Raw genomic sequence first — 19,860 nt, forward strand, 5'->3', positions numbered from 1 at the left:
TATGGCAACTCTATTTTTAGTTTTCTGGGTTTTTTTTTTAAACCTCAGGATGGAGGACAGACTTTATTTATTTATTAACTTATGTGAACCATTTTATTTATTTTTTGGCCACACCGTGTGACATGCATGATCCTAGCTCTCCGACCAGGAATTGAACCTGCGCCCTTGTCATTGAAAGCGTGGAGTCCCAACCACTGGACCACCAGGGAATTCCCTATTTTTCGTGTTGTTGGGTTTTTTTAATATAAATTTATTTATTTATTTTTGGCTGCATTGGGTCTTTGTTGCTGCACCCAGGCTTTCTGTTGTTGCAGCGAGTGGGGGCTACTCTTCGTAGCAGTGCGCGGGCTTCTCACTGCGGTGGCTTGTTTTTGTTGCAGAGCACGGGCTCTAGGTGCGTGGGCTTTAGTAGTTGTGGCACGTGGGCTCAGTAGTGTGGCTCACGGACTCTAGAGCGCAGGCTCAGTACTTGTGGCGCATGGGATCAGTTGATCTGTGGCATGTGGGATCTTCCCGGACTAGGGCTCGAACCCATGTCCCTGCACTGGCAGGCGGATTCTTAACCACTGTGCCACCAGGGAAGTCCTAGATTTAGTTTTTCTAAGGAACCTCCATACTGTTTTCCATACTGGTTGCACCAGTTTACATTCCCACCAACAGTGTATGAGGGTTCCCTTTTTTCCACACCCTCTCCAGTATTTGTTATTTGTCGACTTCTAAATGATGGCCATTCTGACCGGTGTGAGGTGATACCTCATTGTAGTTTTGATTTGCATTTTTCTAATAATTAGCGATGTTGAGCATCTTTTCACGTGCCTGTCGACCATCTGTATGTTTTCTTTGAAGAAATGTCTGTTTAGGTCTTCCACCTATATTTTGATTGGGTTATTTTTGTTGTTGTTATTGAGTTGTATGAGCTGCTTATATTCTTTGGAAATTAAGGCCTTGTTGGTCGCATCATTTGCACATATTTTCTCCCAGTCTGTAGGTTGTCTTTTCATTTTATGATTTCCTTTGCTTTTCAAAAACTTTAAGTTTGATTGTGTCCCACTTGTTTATTTTTGCTTTTATTTTTATTGCCTTCGAGACTGATCTAAGAAAACAATGGTACAATTTATGTCAGAGAATGTTTTGCCTATGTTCTTTTCTGGGAGCTTTGTGGTGTCATGTCTTATATTTAGGTCCTACAGCTTTTTTTTTTTTTTTTTTGATTGGGGTAGATATTTAAACTTAATGTAATTTTAAAAATACGGTTGAGTAAAATTCTACCACCTTGCTATTTTTTTGTTTGCTTTGTTTCCCTTTTCTCTTTTTACCTCATATTTTGGGTTGATTATTTCTTGTTTCCATTTTATCTCTTTTGTTGCCTTATTAGCTATAACTTTGTTACTGTGGTGATTGCTTTAAGGTGTATAGTATGCATCTTTACCTTATCACAGTCTGCTTTCAAGTGGTATACTACTTCATGTGTACTATAGGAGTCTTAAAGTAGTATACTTCTGTTCTCTTCTTAGACACCTTTGGGTTATTACTGTCACATATTTTAGTTCTATATATGTTATAAACCTAACAATATATTACTGTTACTTTTGCTTCAAACAGTTATCTTTTAGAAAGACTTAATAGTAGGGAAAAATCTTTTATAGTTACCCATTCCTTTGTGTAGATTGATTTCCATCTGGTATTGTTTTCCTCTTACCTGAAGGACTTCGTTTAAAATTTCTTTCAGAGTCTGCTGGTGATGAATTCTTTCAGCTTTTGTACATCTGAAGAAGTCTTTATTTCTGAAAGATGTTTTTGTCAGGGAAAGAATTCTAGGTTGACACTTATTTTCTTTCAGTTCTTTAAAGGTGTTTCTCCACTTTTCTCTGGCTTCACTGCTTCAGATGAGGAATTTGTTTTTTTCTTCTCTATATGATGTTGTCTTTCTTTAGCTGCTTCTTTAATATTTTCTCTTTATCACTCCTTTTAAGTAATTTGATTTTGATGTGCCTTGGTGTAGTTTTCTTGTTTTGTGTGCTTGGGGTTTACTGAGTTTTCTTGGACCTGTAGATTTATAATTTTCATTAAGTTTGGAAATTTTCCCCCACTATTTCTTTAAATAATTTTTCTGTCTTCTCACTTCCTCTTTTCTTTTGTGGACTCCAATTATGCATATATTAGAAATCAGAATACACTTGAAACTGTTGCACAGGTCACTGATCTGTTTTAATTTGGATAGTTTCTATTGCTATGTCTTCAAGTTACTAATGTTTTCTTTAAAGTCTAATCCGTCATTAATCTATTCAGTGTTATTTCTCATCTCAGATTGTAGTTGTCACTTCTAGATGTTTGAGTTGGGTCTTTTAAAAAGATTTTTCATGCCTGTACTTAACATTCTCAGTCTTCTAGTTTTCTGAACATATGAAATACATTCAATTATCAATTATCAATTGAATGATATATTATTTGAATTGCATATTATATATTGAATTTTGTCCAGTTATAATAACTTAGTGTCTTTGAGTATTCTATCATCTGTGTCATTTGTGGGTTTGCTTCAGTTGATTTTTTAAAAAAGATTTATTCATTATTTATTTCATTTATTTTTGGCTGCATCAGGTCTTAGTTGAGGCACCAGGGATCTTCATTTAGACATGCGGGATCTTTCATTGAGGTGTGCGGGCTCTTCGTTGTGGTGCACAGGCTTCTCTAGTTCTGGCACGCAGTCTCCAGGGCGCGTGGGCTCTGTAGTTTGTGGCACGTGGGCTGTAGTTGAGGCGTGCCAGCTCAGTAGCTGTGGCAGGTGGGCTTAGTTGCCCCATGACATGTGGGATTGTAATTCCCTGACCAGGGATCAAAACCGTGTCCCCTGCATTGTAAGGTGTATTCTTTACCACTGGAGCACCAGGTAAGTTCCTGCTTCAGTTGATTTTTCTCCTCGTTATGTATCATAGTTTCCTTTTCCTTTGAATGCTGCTAATTTTTAAATTTTATTCCTAGGTAATTTATTCTTTTTGTTGCAGTGGTAAATGGGAGTGTTCCCTTAATTTCTCTTTCAGATTTTTCATCATTAGTGTATAGGAATGCAAGAAATTTCTGTGCATTAATTCTGCATCCTGCAACTTTACCAGATTCATTGATTAGCTCTAGTAGTTTTCTGGTGGCATCTTTAGGATCATCTATGTATAGTATGTCATCTGCAAGCAGTGACAGTTTTACTTCTTTTCCAGTTTGTATTCCTTTTATTTCTTTTTCTTCTCTGATCGTCGTGGCTAGGACTTCCAAAACTATGTTGAATAATAGTGGCGAGAGTGGATATCCTTGTCTTGTTCCTGATCTTAGAGGAAATGCTTTCAGTTTTTCACCATGGAGAATGATGTTTGCTGTGGGTTTGTTGTATATGGCCTTTATTATGTTGAGGTAGGTTCCCTCTATGCCCACTTTCTGGAGAGTTTTTATCATAAATGGTGTTGAATTTTGTCAAAAGCTTTTTCTGCACCTATTGAGATGATCGTATGGTTTTTATTCTTCAGTTTGTTAATATGGTGTATCACATTGATTGACTAGCATATATTGAAGAATCCTTGCATCCCTGGGATAAATCCCACTTGATCATGGTGTATGATCCTTTTAGCGTGTTGTTGGATTCTGTTCGCTAGTATTTTGTTGAGGATTTTTGCATCTATATTCATCAGTGATATTGGTGTGTAATTTTCTTTTTTTGTAGTATCTTTGTCTTGTTCTGGTATCAGGGTGATGGTGGCCTCATAGAATAAGTTTGGGAGTGTTCCTTCCTCCGCAATTTTTGGAAGAGTTTGAGAAGGATGGGTGTTAGCTCTTCTCTAAGTGTTTGATAGAATTCACCTGTGAAGCCATCTGGTCCTGGAGTTCTGTTTGTTGGAAGATTTTTAATCACAGTTTCAATTTCATTACTTGTGATTGGTCTGTTCATATTTTCTATTTCTTCCTGGTTCAGTCTTGGAAGGTTATACCTTCTACAAATTTGTCAGTTTCTTTCAGGTTGTCCATTTTATTGGCATAGAGTTGCTTGTCATAGTTGCTTAGGATGCTTTGTATTTCTTTGGTGTCTGTTGTAACTTCTTCTGTTTCATTTCTAATTTTATTGATTTGAATCCTCTCCCTCTTTTTCTTGATGAGTCTGGCTAATGGTTTATCAACTTTGTTTATCTTCTCAAAGAACTAGCTTTTAGTTTTATTGATCTTTGTTATTGTTTTCTTTGTTTCTATTTCATTTATTTCTGCTCTGGTCTTTATGATTTCTTTCCTTCTGCTAACTTTGGGGTTTTTTTGTTCTTCGTTCTCTAGTTCCTTTAGATGTAAGTTTAGATTGTTTATTTGAGATTTTTCTTGTTTCTTGAGGTAGGCTTGTATAGCTATAAACTTCCCGCTTAGAAGTGCTTTTGCTGCATCCCATAGGTTTTGGATCATCATGTTTTCATTGTCATTTGTCTCTAGGTATTTTCTGATTTCCTCTTTGATTTCTTCAGTGATCTCTTGGTTATTTAGTAACGTATTGTTTAGTCTCCATGTGTTTGTGTTTTTTACTTTTTTTTTCTCTGTAATTGATTTCTAATCCCATAGCATTGTGGTCAGAAAAGTCCTTGATATGATTTCAGTTTTCTTAAATTTACTGAGGCTTGATTTGTGACCCAAGATGTGATGTATCCTGGAGAATGTTCCATGCTCACTTGAGAAGAAAGTATAATCTGCTGTTTTTGGATGGAATGTCCTATAAATATCAATTCAATCTATCTGGTCTATTGTGTCATTTAAAGCTTGTGTTTCCTTATTAATTTTCTGTTTGGATGATCTGTCCATTGGTGTAAATGAGGTGTTAAAGTCCTCCAGTATTATTGTGTTACTGTCGATTTCCTCCTTTGCAGCTGTTAGCAGTTGCCTTATGTATTGAGGTGTTCCTATGTTGGGTGCATATATACTTATAATTGTTATATCTTCTTCTTGGATTGATCCTTTGATCATTATGTAGTGTCCTTCCTTGTCTGTTGTAACATTCTTTATTTTAAAGTATATTTTATCTGATATGAGTATTACTACTGCAGCTTTCTTTTAATTTCCATTTGCATGGTATATCTTTTTCCATCCCCTCACTTTCAGTCTGTATGTGTCCCTAGGTCTGAAGTGGGTCTCTTATAGATGGCATATATATGGGTCTTGTTTTTGTATCCATTTAGCGAGCCTGTGTCTTTTGGTTGGAGCATTTAATCCATTCACATTTAAGGTAATTATCGATATGTATGTTCCTGTTAACATTTTCTTAATTGTTTTGGGTTTGTTTTTGTAGGTCCTTTTCTTCTCTTGTGTTTCCTACTTAGAGAAGTTCCTTTAGCATTTGTTGTAGAGCTGGTTTGGTAATGCTGAATTCTCTTAGCTTTTGCTTGTCTGTAAAGCTTTTGATTTCTCCATTGAATCTGAATGAGATCCTTGAAGGGTAGAGTAATCTTGGTTGTAGCTTCTTCCCTTTCATGACTTTAAATATGTCATGCCATTCTCTTCTGGCTTGTAGAGTTTCTGCTGAGAAATCAGCTGTTAACCTTATGGGAGTTCCCTTGTATGTTATTTGTGGTTTTTCCCTTGCTGCTTTCAATACTTTTTCTTGTCTTTAATTTTTTCCAATTTGGGCTCCAGGCGTGCGGGCTTCACTAGCTGTGGCACGCGAGCTCAGTAGTTGTGGCTCACAGGCTCTAGAGCGCAGGCTCAATAGTTGTGGCACATGGGCTTAGTTGCTTTGTGGCATGTGGGATCTTACCAGACCAGGGCTCAAACCCGTGTCCCCTGTAGTGGCAGGCAGATTCTTAACCACTGCGCCACCAGGGAAGTCCCTTTTTTAAAAAATTTTTTTTATTTATGGCCGTGTTGGGTCTTCGTTGCTGTGCATGGGCTTTCTCTAGTTGCGTCAAGTGAGGGCTACTCTTCGTTGCGGTGTGTGGGCTTCTCATTGTGGTGGCTTCTCTTCTCGTGGAGCACGGGCTCCAGGCGTGTGGGCTTCAGTAGTCGTGACACACTGGCTCAGTAGTTGTGGCTTTCGGGCTCTAGAGTGCAGGCTCAGTAGTTGTGACACACGAGCTTAGTTGGTCCGCAGCATGTGGGATCTTCCCAGACCAGGGATCGAACCCGCTTCCCCTGTATTGGCAGGCCGATTCTTAACCACTGTGCCACCAGGGAATCCCTCCTTAACTTTTTAAAAATAAAAAGAGGTAAACTTTTGTGAATACTATTAGAGGTTTTTTAAAAGTTGGAGTTCACTGAAGGCCTTAACAGTAAATAAACAAAATTTATTTCCTGCACTTTACTATATGGACTATAATTGCAGTAGAGCTCAAGTTAACGTTTTTCTTTAATGGCATGACTATTCTGATTTCTCTTAATTCGTCATAGAGTACAAATTTCATTTCTGAGTCTTATTTAAACTTACGTAAGATATAGTCCTGGTTCTTCCCTCAACCTCCACTCCTCCCCCCACCGAAAACCATTGAAGTTCCATTGTAATTCTTTACTTTTCAAAATTTCACCCTTTTTTGGTCCACAAAGTAGTCTGGATTTGCCACATTAATTTTTTAAAATAAAAAAAACCCCATAGTGTATCTAGATTCAGTTATAGTAGCCTAGCAAATAACTTCTGTTAAGTTATGTGGGGTCCTAGTTCTGCTACCAGGGATCGCATCTGTGCCCCCTGCAGTGGAAGCACGGAGTCTTAACCATTGGACTGCCAGGGAAGTCCCTTAACTAGAGTCTTTTGCAAGTACCAGTACTTTTGTTATCTAAACAGTGTTTGGAAATCTTGATTATTTCAGAAACATTACAGACCTAAATATATATCCAAAAGAATTGAAAATTGGTACTCAAGTAAATACATTGTTCATACATGTTTATAGCAGTACTATTCACAGTAGCCAAAAGGTGGAAATAGTCCAAAGGTCTGTCAGTGGATGAAGAGATAAACAAATTGTGGTACATGCACACAGTGGAATATTTATTATTCAGCCATAGAAAGGAAGGAAGTATCTGAAACATGGTAGAACATGGGTGAAACTAGAAAACATGCTAAATGAAAGAAGCCAGATACAAAAACTCACATTCTATATGATTCTATTTATATGAAATATCCAGAATAGATAAACCCAAAGAGGCAGAAGTGGGATTGGGGTGGCCGTGGGGTGGGGAGAATGGGGAGAAGCTGCTTAATGGGTAAAGGGTTTTACTTTGGAGTGACAGAAGTATTTTGGAACTAGATAGAGGTGGTGGTTGCACTATATTATGAACATACTAAATGCCATTGACTTACTTTAAAATGGTTTGTTTTCTTATGTGAATTTCACCTCAGTAAATTATTATTTTAAAAAGCTACAAAGATAGCTTACTTTAAAATTGCCATAATGTGATAAACAATGTTAGCATTTTCAAAATTGGAAATAAGTTAGAATGCAGATGTTTTTACAAACATTGGTATTTTAATAAAATGTGAATAAACTTCTTAACTCTAAAAGGTTATTTTTCATCCTTATTTAAAGCTGCAGATGAAAACTGCAAAAATAGAAGTGAAACCTGTAACAGTGCCTATAGTAAAAATACAGTAAAGACACCTGCTCACCTCGTTTTAGATGTTTATTCTGAGATGAAATGTTTTAGTTTATTTCTTCTTCTAGTTCAGTCTGTAATACTAGCTGCAAGATAATTTATCATTGAAAAATATAAAAGCATAATATAATTAGAAGTCAAATACTCATACATATTTGTACTACCATTGATTGAGTTTAGTATGTTTATCAGAATTAAAAAGTTGCTTACTTTACATAATTTGAACATACATTAACTGAAAATTATATATTTTCACATGTCTGTGGTCTCAGCCCCTTTTCTAGAATCTAGGATTAAAGTAAATTATTACTGGCAATCATGCTTAATTATTTGAAAGTGTTACATATGATCTTTCTGGATAGAAATTACCATATGAAATTATTTTCCTAAATTTACATAGTTTAGAAGTGTTAGTTTAATTTTTCAGTATATTTCCATATTCAATATATTTAAATAGTTATATCAGACAATTTGCAAGATAGAGTTTTACTAATTTAAAAAAAAATCTGATTTCAATATACAGGTGTTAATCTACTAAATTACTGATTTTCTTTTCTAGAATTGAGAGCATACAAATAAAATAAAATGACAACTTCCTGGAGTGATCGGTTACAAAATGCAGCAGATATGCCTGCTAACATGGATAAACATTTCCTGAAAAAGTATCGACGAGAAGCTTATCATCGGTAAGTATTTTGTCTATTTAATCCTCAAAACAGCTCTATAAAGTGGGCGTATAATATCTTCATTTTACAGATGATGAAATTAACGTGCAGAGTGGTTAGGCAATTTACCCTAGATCACATAGCTGGTTCATGGTTCAAACCCAGTCCAAAGTCCAGAATTTTATTGCCAGAATTTTACAACCACACTGTTGGTGCTTTTTAAAAAAAATTCTTACTGCTTCTTATATCTACTAAAACAAGTCCTTAAGAGCAGAAAGTCTTCAGCTGCTAGAAAATTGTGCCTTAGTTATTAATAATGCAGTTTGGTTTTTTCTGGTTTTTTTGTTTTAAAATGAGATATATTTTTAATTTATCACAATGTCAAAGATTCAAAAGGTTAGGTATTAGTATAGATACGGGGAAACAGGCACTATCTTTTTTTTTAATTTTTGAATTTCATTTTATTTTTTTATACAGCAGGTTCTTATGAGTTATCCATTTTATACATATTAGTGTGTATATGTCAATCCCAATCTCCCAATTCATCACACCTCCCCTCCACTTTCCCCCCTTGGTGTCCATACATTTGTTCTCTACATCTGTGTCTCAGTTTCTGTCCTGCAAACCGGTTCATCTGTACCATTTTTCTAGGTTCCACATATATGCGTTAATATACGATATTTGTTTTTCTCTTTCTGACTTAATTCACTCTGTATGACAGACTCTAGATCCATCCACGTCTCTACAAATGACACGGTTTTGTTCCTTTTTATGGCTGAGTAATGTTCCATTGTATATATGTACCACATCTTCTTTATCCATTCATCTTTCGATGGGCATTTAGGTTGCTTCCATGTCCTGGCTATTGTAAATAGTGCTGCAGTGAACATTGGGGTACATGTGTCTTTTTGGATTATGGTTTTCTCATGGTATATGCCCAGTAGTGGGATTGCTGGGTCTATGGTAATTCTATTTTTAGTTTTTTAAGGAACCTCCATACTGTTCTCCATAGTGGCTGTATCAATTTACATTCCTACCAACAGTGCAAGAGGGTTCCCTTTTCTCCACACCCTCTCCAGCATTTGTTGTTTGTAGATTTTCTGATAGTGCTTATTCTAACTGGTGTGAGGTGATACCTCATTGTAGTTTTGATTTGCATTTCTCTAATAATTAGTGATGTTGAGTAGCTTTTCATGTGCTTCTTGACCATCTGTATGTCTTCTTTGGAAAATGTTTAGGTCTTCTGCCCATTTTTGGATTGGGTTGTTTGTTTTTTTAATATTGAGCTGCATGAGCTGTTTATTTTAGAGATTAATCTTTTGTCCATTGATTCATTTGCAAATATTTTCTCCCATTCTGAGGGTTGTCTTTTCGTCTTGTTTGTAGTTTCTTTTGTTGTGCAAAAGATTTTACGTTTCATTAGATGCCATTTGTTTATTTTTGTTTTTATTTTCTTTACTCTAAGAGGTGGATCATAAAAGATCTTATTGTGATTCATGTCAAAGGGTGTTCTTCCTTTGTTTTCCTCTAAGAGTTTTATAGTGTCCGGTCTTATATTTAGGTCTCTAATCCATTTTGAGTTTATTTTTGTGTATGGTGTTAGGGAGTATTCTAATTTCATTCTTTTACATGTAGCTGTCCAGTTCTCCCAGCACCACTTATTGAAGAGACTGTCTTTTCTCCATTGTATATCCTGGCCTCCTTTGTCATAGACTAGTTGACCATAGGTGCATGGGTTTATCTCTGGGCTTTCTATCCTGTTCCATTGATCTATATTTCTGCTTTTGTGCTAGGACCATATTGTCTTCGTTACTGTGGCTTTGTGGTGTAGTCTGAAGTCAGGGAGTCTGATTCCTCCAGATCCATGTTTTGGCTATTTGGGGTCTTTTGTGTCTACATACAGATTTTAAGATTTTTTGTTATAGTTCTGTGAAAAATGCCATTGGTAATTTGATAGGGATTGCATTGAATCTGTAGATTGCTTTGGGTAGTATAGTAATTTTCACAATATTGATTCTTCCAATCCAAGAACATGGTATATCTCTCCATCTGTTTGTATCATCTTTAATTTCTTTCATCAGTGTCTTATAGTTTTCTGCATAAACGTCTTTTGTCTCCCTAGGTAGGTTTATTCCTAGGTATTTTATTCTTTTCGTTTCAGTGGTAAATGGGAGTGTTTCCTTAATTTCTCTTCAGATTTTTCATCATTAATGTATAGGAATGCAAGAGGTTTCTGCACATTAATTCTGCATCCTGCAACTTTACCAAATTCATTGATTAGCTCTAGTAGTTTTCTGGTGGCATCTTTAGGATTGTCTATGTATAGTATGTCATCTGCAAGCAGTGACAGTTTTACTTCTTTTCCAGTTTGTATTCCTTTTATTTCTTTTTCTTCTCTGATCGCCGTGGCTAGGACTTCCAAAACTATGTTGAATAATAGTGGCGAGAGTGGACATCCTTGTCTTGTTCCTGATCTTAGAGGAAATGCTTTCAGTTTTTCACCATGGAGAATGATGTTTGCTGTGGGTTTGTTGTATATGGCCTTTATTATGTTGAGGTAGGTTCCCTCTATGCCCACTTTCTGGAGAGTTTTTATCATAAATGGTGTTGAATTTTGTCAAAAGCTTTTTCTGCACCTATTGAGATGATCGTATGGTTTTTATTCTTCAGTTTGTTAATATGGTGTATCACATTGATTGACTTGCATATATTGAAGAATCCTTGCATCCCTGGGATAAATCCCACTTGATCATGGTGTATGATCCTTTTAGCGTGTTGTTGGATTCTGTTCGCTAGTATTTTGTTGAGGATTTTTGCATCTATATTCATCAGTGATATTGGTGTGTAATTTTCTTTTTTTGTAGTATCTTTGTCTTGTTCTGGTATCAGGGTGATGGTGGCCTCATAGAATAAGTTTGGGAGTGTTCCTTCCTCCGCAATTTTTGGAAGAGTTTGAGAAGGATGGGTGTTAGCTCTTCTCTAAGTGTTTGATAGAATTCACCTGTGAAGCCATCTGGTCCTGGAGTTCTGTTTGTTGGAAGATTTTTAATCACAGTTTCAATTTCATTACTTGTGATTGGTCTGTTCATATTTTCTATTTCTTCCTGGTTCAGTCTTGGAAGGTTATACCTTCTACAAATTTGTCAGTTTCTTTCAGGTTGTCCATTTTATTGGCATAGAGTTGCTTGTCATAGTTGCTTAGGATGCTTTGTATTTCTTTGGTGTCTGTTGTAACTTCTTCTGTTTCATGTCTAATTTTATTGATTTGAATCCTCTCCCTCTTTTTCTTGATGAGTCTGGCTAATGGTTTATCAACTTTGTTTATCTTCTCAAAGAACTAGCTTTTAGTTTTATTGATCTTTGTTATTGTTTTCTTTGTTTCTATTTCATTTATTTCTGCTCTGGTCTTTATGATTTCTTTCCTTCTGCTAACTTTGGGGTTTTTTTGTTCTTCGTTCTCTAGTTCCTTTAGATGTAAGTTTAGATTGTTTATTTGAGATTTTTCTTGTTTCTTGAGGTAGGCTTGTATAACTATAAACTTCCCGCTTAGAAGTGCTTTTGCTGCATCCCATAGGTTTTGGATCATCATGTTTTCATTGTCATTTGTCTCTAGGTATTTTCTGATTTCCTCTTTGATTTCTTCAGTGATCTCTTGGTTATTTAGTAACACATTGTTTAGCCTCCATGTGTTTGTGTTTTTTATGTTTTTTTTTCCCTGTAATTGATTTTTTTTTTTTTTTTTTTTTTTTTTTTTTTTGTGGTACGCGGGCCTCTCACTGTTGTGGCCTCTCCCGTTGCGGAGCACAGGCTCCGGACGCGCAGGCTCAGTGGCCATGGCTCACGGGCCCAGCAGCTCCGCGGCATGTGGGATCTTCCCGGACCGGGGCACGAACCCACGTCCCCTGCATCGGCAGGTGGACTCTCAACCACTGCGCCACCAGGGAAGCCCCCTGTAATTGATTTCTAATCTCATAGCGTTGTGGTCAGAAAAGTGCTTGATATGATTTCAATTTTCTTAAATTTACTGAGGCTTGATTTGTGACCCAAGATGTGATGTATCCTGGAGAATGTTCCATGCTCACTTGAGAAGAAAGTGTAATCTGCTGTTTTTGGATGGAATGTCCTATAAATATCAATTCAATCTATCTGGTCTATTGTGTCATTTAAAGCTTGTGTTTCCTTATTAATTTTTTGGTTGGATGATCTGTCCATTGGTGTAAATGAGGTGTTAAAGTCCTCCAGTATTATTGTGTTACTGTCGATTTCCTCCTTTGCAGCTGTTAGCAGTTGCCTTATGTATTGAGGTGTTCCTATGTTGGGTGCATATATACTTATAATTGTTATATCTTCTTCTTGGATTGATCCTTTGATCATTATGTAGTGTCCTTCCTTGTCTGTTGTAACATTCTTTATTTTAAAGTATATTTTATCTGATATGAGTATTGCTACTGCAGCTTTCTTTTAATTTCCATTTGCATGGTATATCTTTTTCCATCCCCTCACTTTCAGTCTGTATGTGTCCCTAGGTCTGAAGTGGGTCTCTTGTAGACAGCATATGTATGGGTCTTGTTTTTGTATCCATTTAGCGAGCCTGTGTCTTTTGGTTGGAGCATTTAATCCATTCACATTTAAGGTAATTATCGATATGTATGTTCCTGTTAACATTTTCTTAATTGTTTTGGGTTTGTTTTTGTAGGTCCTTTTCTTCTCTTGTGTTTCCTACTTAGAGAAGTTCCTTTAGCATTTGTTGTAGAGCTGGTTTGGTAATGCTGAATTCTCTTAGCTTTTGCTTGTCTGTAAAGCTTTTGATTTCTCCATTGAATCTGAATGAGATCTTTCAAGGGTAGAGTAATCTTGGTTGTAGCTTCTTCCCTTTCATGACTTTAAATATGTCATGACACTCTCTTCTGGCTTGTAGAGTTTCTGCTGAGAAATCAGCTGTTAGCCTTATGGGAGTTCCCTTGTATGTTATTTGTGGTTTTCCCTTTCTGCTTTCAATAATTTTTCTTTGTCTTTAATTTTTTCCAGTTTGCTTACTCTGTGTCTCGGCATGTTTCGTCTTGGGTTTATCCTGTATGGGACTCTCTGCACTTCCTGGACTTGGGTGGCTATTTCCTTTTTTCATGTTAGGGAAGTTTTCAACTATAATCTCTTCAAATATCTTCTCCGGTCCTTTCTCTCTCTCTTCTCCTTCTGGGACCCCTATAATGCAAATGTTGTTGCATTTAATGTTGTCCTGGGGTCTCTTAGGCTGTCTTCATTTTTTTTCATTCTTTTTTCTTTAGTCTGTTCCGCAGCAGTGAATTCCAGCCATTCTGTCTTGTAGGTCACTTATCCATTCTTCTGCCTCAGTTATTCTGCTATTGATTCCCTCTAGTGTATTTTTCATTTCAGTTATTGTATTTTTCATTTCTGTTTGTTCTTTAATTCTTCTAGGTCTTTGTTAAACATTTCTTGCATCTTTTCCATCTTTGCTTCCATTCTTTTTCCGAGGTCCTGGATCATCTTCACTATCATTATTCTGAATTCTTTTTCTGGAAAGTTGCCTATCTCCATTTAGTTGTATTTCTGGGGTTTTATCTTGTTCCTTCATCTGGTACATAGCCCTCTGCCTTTTCATCTTGTCTGTCTTTCTGTGAACGTGGTGTTTGTTCCACAGGCTGAAAGATCGTAGTTCTTCTTGCTTCTGCTGTCTGTCCTCTGAATAATGCAGTTTTTAATTTCCATTTGCCACGAACTGATTATAGTTTTTAAATAGTTTTAGAATTGTGCCTGCTGATTACTGTATTAGATTGAATGTGGATAATTCTGGGTCTTAGCAGTGTTTTCTTATATTGATTTAAGGCTTTAATATTTTCTCTAAATCATTTTTCCTTTAAAAGTTTAAAAAGTAAGTATTTTCAATTCATTTGCCAGTTTTAATAGATTCAATTAAATGGCTGCTTCTAAATCTTAATGGCTACCTGAATCTAAAGTGGCTGAGATACTTGGAAGTAGATAGTGCAGTTAGGAATCATTTGGTTTCAGACAGAAATCAGAAGTTTATACCTGTAGGATAGAAAGATCTGGGCCCTAGTAGAACTGTCTCTGCCTCTGTCCTGGGAAAGCCAGGAAAAGTGGAAATGCTGGTGTACTGGTAGTGCAAAAACGTTGCATAGGAACTCCAGGAAGTCTACAACAACTCATCATTACTCATCTGTTTTGGGATGGTTAAACTAGTTTATACAGATAAGTTCTTGTACGCAGACAAAAAAATAATTCCGATTCCATTCTTCTCTGTGTAGGAAAGCTAGGTCAGAATTAGGTAACATATTAGTGCTTCAGTAAGCATTAATATTTTGAAGAAAATAGTTACTTGATATTGAATATTTTGAAAGTTAATTATTACATCAATAGTTGGTTTTTAAAGTAGGTTGGTGATATTTCCCTGATGGTAGGTCACTAGGTAGCATTTTTTCCAATTCATTAATGTTTACATTAAGAAAAAAGTTAATATAAAAACAAACGTTGTAAATACTACTTGTACTAAAGAATAAAATTTTGGAAACATATCAAGAGAAAGTTCAAGATGAAAAATTAAAAACTGACTTCCAAAAGCAAAAAGGTTTGTATTCAAATCATTTAATTTATGATACACACAAACTTTTGTCACTTTTAGGTGAAAAACACACCTGCCTGCCAGCTGGTGTCACATTCTTAGAAGGATGCAAAGGATGAATCCTGAATCTCACAAAATGTGCTGATTTTTGTACTCTGAGTTTAAAACATGGGTACTGCCTTTTCAAAATTCCAAGTCTTGTATTCTGCTTTTTCTCTTTGCTTGTTATGTTCATTGGGAACACCCATTTCTTCTACATTCTTGGTTCGGTTTGGTCAGAGGGGTTTTATGTTCTCTTACCATCCAGTATTTGTTTAACAACAGCTTCATGCAATATAAACTGTCCTTTCTTGTCAGTTTCATTTAATGCATATTTATATTTTACATAGTCCTTAGCTCAGTATGACCTAAATTAAGCACAGGAGCTGACAGGAAATCTCTGTCTTGGCAAGGTGGAATCTCCAGTCCATCCCACTGTAGGCAGTACCCATTTACCTTGTTTTAGGCCCCCATAAGTTTTCTATTTTGATCACTTAGTGGTACAAATCTACCAGAAAGAAAAATAAGCCATATTTATATTAGTAGCATACTTCAAGAAACCAAAACATTTATATTGAATATTTGTACATAATTTTAATAATCAAGATCAAAAAGAAATGTACACAAGTGATCTACTTTAAAAATGTAAATGTCTAGGAATCAGATACATTGTATATTTATGATACATTGGACCTAGGAACATAGTGAGGATGACAAAATATAAGCTTATAATGCTGTCTCTGAAATTTGTTCTAAGCAATGGAAAAGAAGTAAACAGTTGGAGTCAGAGTTGGAAGAGCTGGATTCAGGTTTTGTTGTGATCCTGGGGAGACCAGTTAGCCTCCCTGGGTGGTGGTTTCTTTAGCTATAAGATGATGAGATTAAAGAGGAAGATCTTTAAGGCTTCTTCTAGCTTTAAAAATTCTATGCTCAATAAATGTTTGTTGCTTTGAACTTAATAATTGCTAATTAATAATTGCTTACTTGGGAGTTTATGTTACACACTGCATATAAGTCTTTAATCAACTGATCCACAAGTGAAAACAAGCTGAGCATTTACTGAATAAACTCCCAGTCACTGGCCCAGCAGGTTGTGATTTCACCTTCTTGGCAGTTCTCTGGTGAATGTGTTTGTATGAAGGAAACAAAGTATTCCATAACAAATTGATTTAACCCTATTAAGCAGAAACATCTGCTGGCTATGTAGCATTTCTAGATGTTAGGCTGCTGTTTTTTCTTAAACCCTGAAAGAGTAAAAACATTTCAGGTTCCCATTAAGATATGAAGACTCAGAATCAATCAGTGGGTACCAATGATCCCCTGCAGTGTGTGAGACGTGTTGCTAGATGTGCATGGGAATTAAAATATAAAACAGAGTGTTTATGTGTGTATGTATAAATAAAACACATAACACATGCATTTGGAAGAGATAAAATATAGAGGTGTTTTATACTTTCTGTTCAATTATTTGCTCAGTCTTTATATTCATGAAGTATACATTTGGTTTTGATGTAATGTATTTATCAGTGGAAACAAGGGCTAGAATTATGCAATGAAGAGAGATCATCTAGGAAACATCAAGTGTCCTAATTGTATTTAATATTTCACAGCCTGAGAGCACTTCTGACTCATTTAGAATGATACTTCCTGGAAGATTCTGGACAGGCTCTGTACCCTACATTCTTCATATAGTAGAGTGGAATCTGAAACAATAGAAAGAATAGAAAAAGCATCTTGAAGGGTTTGAATTCTTAAGTCATTTAAAACTTCCCCCCCCTTTTTTTCTATTTTTTCCCCTATTTTCCCCCTTTTTTTTTTTTTTTTTTTTTTTAATTCATTTATTTATTTATTTATTTTGGCTGTGTAGGGTCTTCGTTTCTGTGCGAGGGCTTTCTCTAGTTGCGGCGAGCGGGGGCCACTCTTCATCGCCGTGCACGGGCCTCTCACTGTCGTGGCCTCTCTTGTTGCGGAGCACAGGCTCCAGACACACAGGCTCAGTAGTTGTGGCTCACGGGCCCAGTCGCTCCGTGGCACGTGGGATCTTCCCAGACCAGAGCTCGAACCCGTGTCCCCTGCATTGGCAGGCAGACTCTCAACCACTGCGCCACCAGGGAAGCCCCCCCCCTTTTTTTTTTTTTACTAAAATAGAATTTTAATAAAGTACACATACCATAAAATTTGCCATCTTAACTGTTTTTAAGTATACAGTTCAGTGGTATTAAATACATTCACATTGTTATGTAGTTATCACCACTGTCCATCCCCACAACTCTTTTCATTTTGTAAAATTGAAACCTTACACCTACTGAGCAATAACTTTCCATTCTCCTCTCACCCCAGTCCCTGGCAACTAATCACCATTATCTTTCTGTCTTGATGATTTTGGCCACCCTAAGTACCTCATATAAATGGAATCATACAGTATTGGTCGTCTTGTGACTGGCTTGTTTCACTTAGCATGATGTCTTCAAGGTTCATCCATGCTGTAGCATATTGCAGAATTTCCTTTTAGTATAAAAAATTAGGTTCTTGAACTCTTGCAAGTGTTTGCTTTTGTTAATTAAAATTTTTAAATAGAAAGCTTTTAAAAGAAATTTGTTTTAGTTTTCTAGTTAAGTCAATTTGTAGAATGTTCTATTTCAGGGTTTTTTATTAAAGACATTTATTGGGGTTGGTAATTTATCATTGGTTAAATTAGGCAGGCTGTGATGATCATTTATCATAACTGTACATTGTATGTGATGCTTTAGAATTCCCTTTTAGAAGAAGCTAAATATTTTAAATTAAGTAAATAAATATCTAACTTCTAGCTTTTTTTCTTGTTTAATATTGGTCTTCCAAGTTTCAATATGGAAATAATGGTCATGTGTCATTATTAAGAAACTGGCCTTCAGAATGTATGACTTGTTCTTCTTCCATTTCCTTATTATGGTTGTTGAGTCTTCTAGGCTGGAGCTAATCATCAGGCCAAACCCTTCTTTGGAATATATTTTGGTGTATGGTCAGAGACAGGCTGAGCTGCTCATATGTTACCGTCACTTGAAGGAGGCAGGTTAGACATTTACCTCTTGAATAGTATCCTGTTTAAAATCTGATAGTGATGAGTACAGATTACAGTTTGTATCTACCATATCCAGGAATGGAACAATTAGAATTTTCGTTTGCTCTCCCTGTTGACAGTGTCCTGGATGCTGAAGTCAGGTATTTGGTTTTATCCTTTTAAAGTTTTGATGATTACAGTACGAAAGAATTTTTGTAAGTGAATTTGCTCTTTCTTTATGAATACAGCTTATGAATTTATCAGTGGTTTTTATCATGTTGAACTGAAATTTGGTAAGTAATTGGGCTTGTGAATTTTTGGTTATCCAGTCTTTTGCCTTATTTTTTTTTAAATTGTTTTAAATTAATTTTTATTGGAGTATAGTTGCTTTACAATGTTGTGTTAGTTTCTACTGTACAGCAACAAAGTGAATCAGCTATATGTATACGTATATCGCCTCTTTTTCGGATTTCCTTCCCATTTAGGTCACCACAGAGTTCCCTGTGCTATACAGTAGGTTCTCATTAGTTATCTATTTTATACATAGTAGTGTATATATGTCAATCCCAATCTCCCAATTCATCCCACCCTCCCTTGCCTTATTTTGAAAGACACTGCAGTTACTTTGTCTTTAAAGTTCTTTATATATTTATCTGAAATTATTTTTTTAATTGAAATTTTGGCCTTCATATCAGTATTTATTTAAATCTGTTGAATAATAATTCTCCAATCAAAATAAGTTTATTATATATGTTTAAGTAATAAAAAGGAATTTGCATGCCTATATAAAATTATTTTTTAGTACCTATAGCTTGGCACATTAGTAGAAGTAGAAATTTTTTTTTTTTAACCTCAAATTAAAAGTAGGCATCAGGTTTTATGCAAAGATTACAGGTTGATAAATTTTAATTTTTTTGTCAACCACTTATGGATATCACATGAATGTCATTCAGCTTTTTAGTTGTCTCATCAATCAAGCCGAATTAACCTGCCATTTCAGTATGGTTTCAAATATTCAAATGGATAAATTGTTAACATTTCAGTAGCCATATTATAAATTGAAAATCACATGGAAATACAGGTCCTCAGGAATGCCAAGGAGCCATCCTTAAATAATGTACATACATCTTGTCAGAATAAGAAGAGTGAGGGGTTTCCCTGGTGGTGCAGTGGTTGAGAATCCGCCTGCCAATGCAGAGGACACGGGTTCAAGCCTTGGTCCGGGAAGATCCCACAGGCTGCGGAGCAGCTAAGCCCATGTGCCACAGCTGCTGAGCCTGGGCTCTAGAGTCTGCGTGCCACGACTACTGAAGCCCACGTGCCGAGAGCACGTGCTCCGCAACAAGAGAAGCCACGGTAATGAGAAGCCCACACACCGCAGCGAAGAGTAGCCCCCACTCGCCACAACTAGAGAAAGCCCATGCGCAGCAATGAAGACCAAACGCAGCCAAAAATAAATAAATAAAATAAATAAATTTTTTTAAAAAAGAATGTTTTTTAAAAAAAGTGAGCTAGAGTATGAAAACTGTACTAAATTTTTTGTTAGTGTATCATTCTAATGCTTTGGTTAGAGTTTCATATTCCTAAGGAATGACAAATGGGGATGCAGGAATTGGTAAGATTTTAAATTTTTATTTATTTTGACCCAAAACATTTGATCGATGGAATACTCTTCAGCAATAAAAATGAATTAACTATTGATACACACAACTTTAATACAGGTCAAGTAAACTATGCTGAGTTAATAAGGCAAATCTCAAAAGGTTACTTACTGTATGATTCCATGTCTATAACATTCCTGAAATGACAAAATTATGGAGATTGGGAAAAGAGTAGTGGTTGCCAGGGGTTGGGGATTGGCTTGGGTGGTGGGAAGTGGGTGTAGCTATAAAAAGTTGTACAAGGAATCCTTGTGATGG

The 19,860-nt window shown here is 36.0% G+C and overlaps 1 protein-coding gene across 2 annotated transcripts in view; it reads left to right on the plus strand.

Moving 5' to 3' along the window:
* The window catches only part of NT5C2 (5'-nucleotidase, cytosolic II), a 104,732-nt gene that overhangs the window by 18,372 nt on the left and 66,500 nt on the right, over positions 1-19,860 (plus strand). The window contains exon 2 of one of the 2 annotated variants that reach the window (XM_065893715.1): positions 8,159-8,285. In XM_065893715.1, the coding sequence (XP_065749787.1) occupies positions 8,185-8,285 (101 nt within the window). In that variant the 5' untranslated portion in view covers positions 8,159-8,184. Of the gene's footprint in view, positions 1-8,158; positions 8,286-19,860 lie in introns of those variants that run through there. The other variant, XM_065893714.1, reaches the window with a different exon arrangement.

Source organism: Phocoena phocoena, chromosome 16 (genome assembly GCF_963924675.1).
Source record: "Phocoena phocoena chromosome 16, mPhoPho1.1, whole genome shotgun sequence".
Taxonomy (NCBI): Eukaryota; Metazoa; Chordata; class Mammalia; order Artiodactyla; family Phocoenidae; genus Phocoena; species Phocoena phocoena.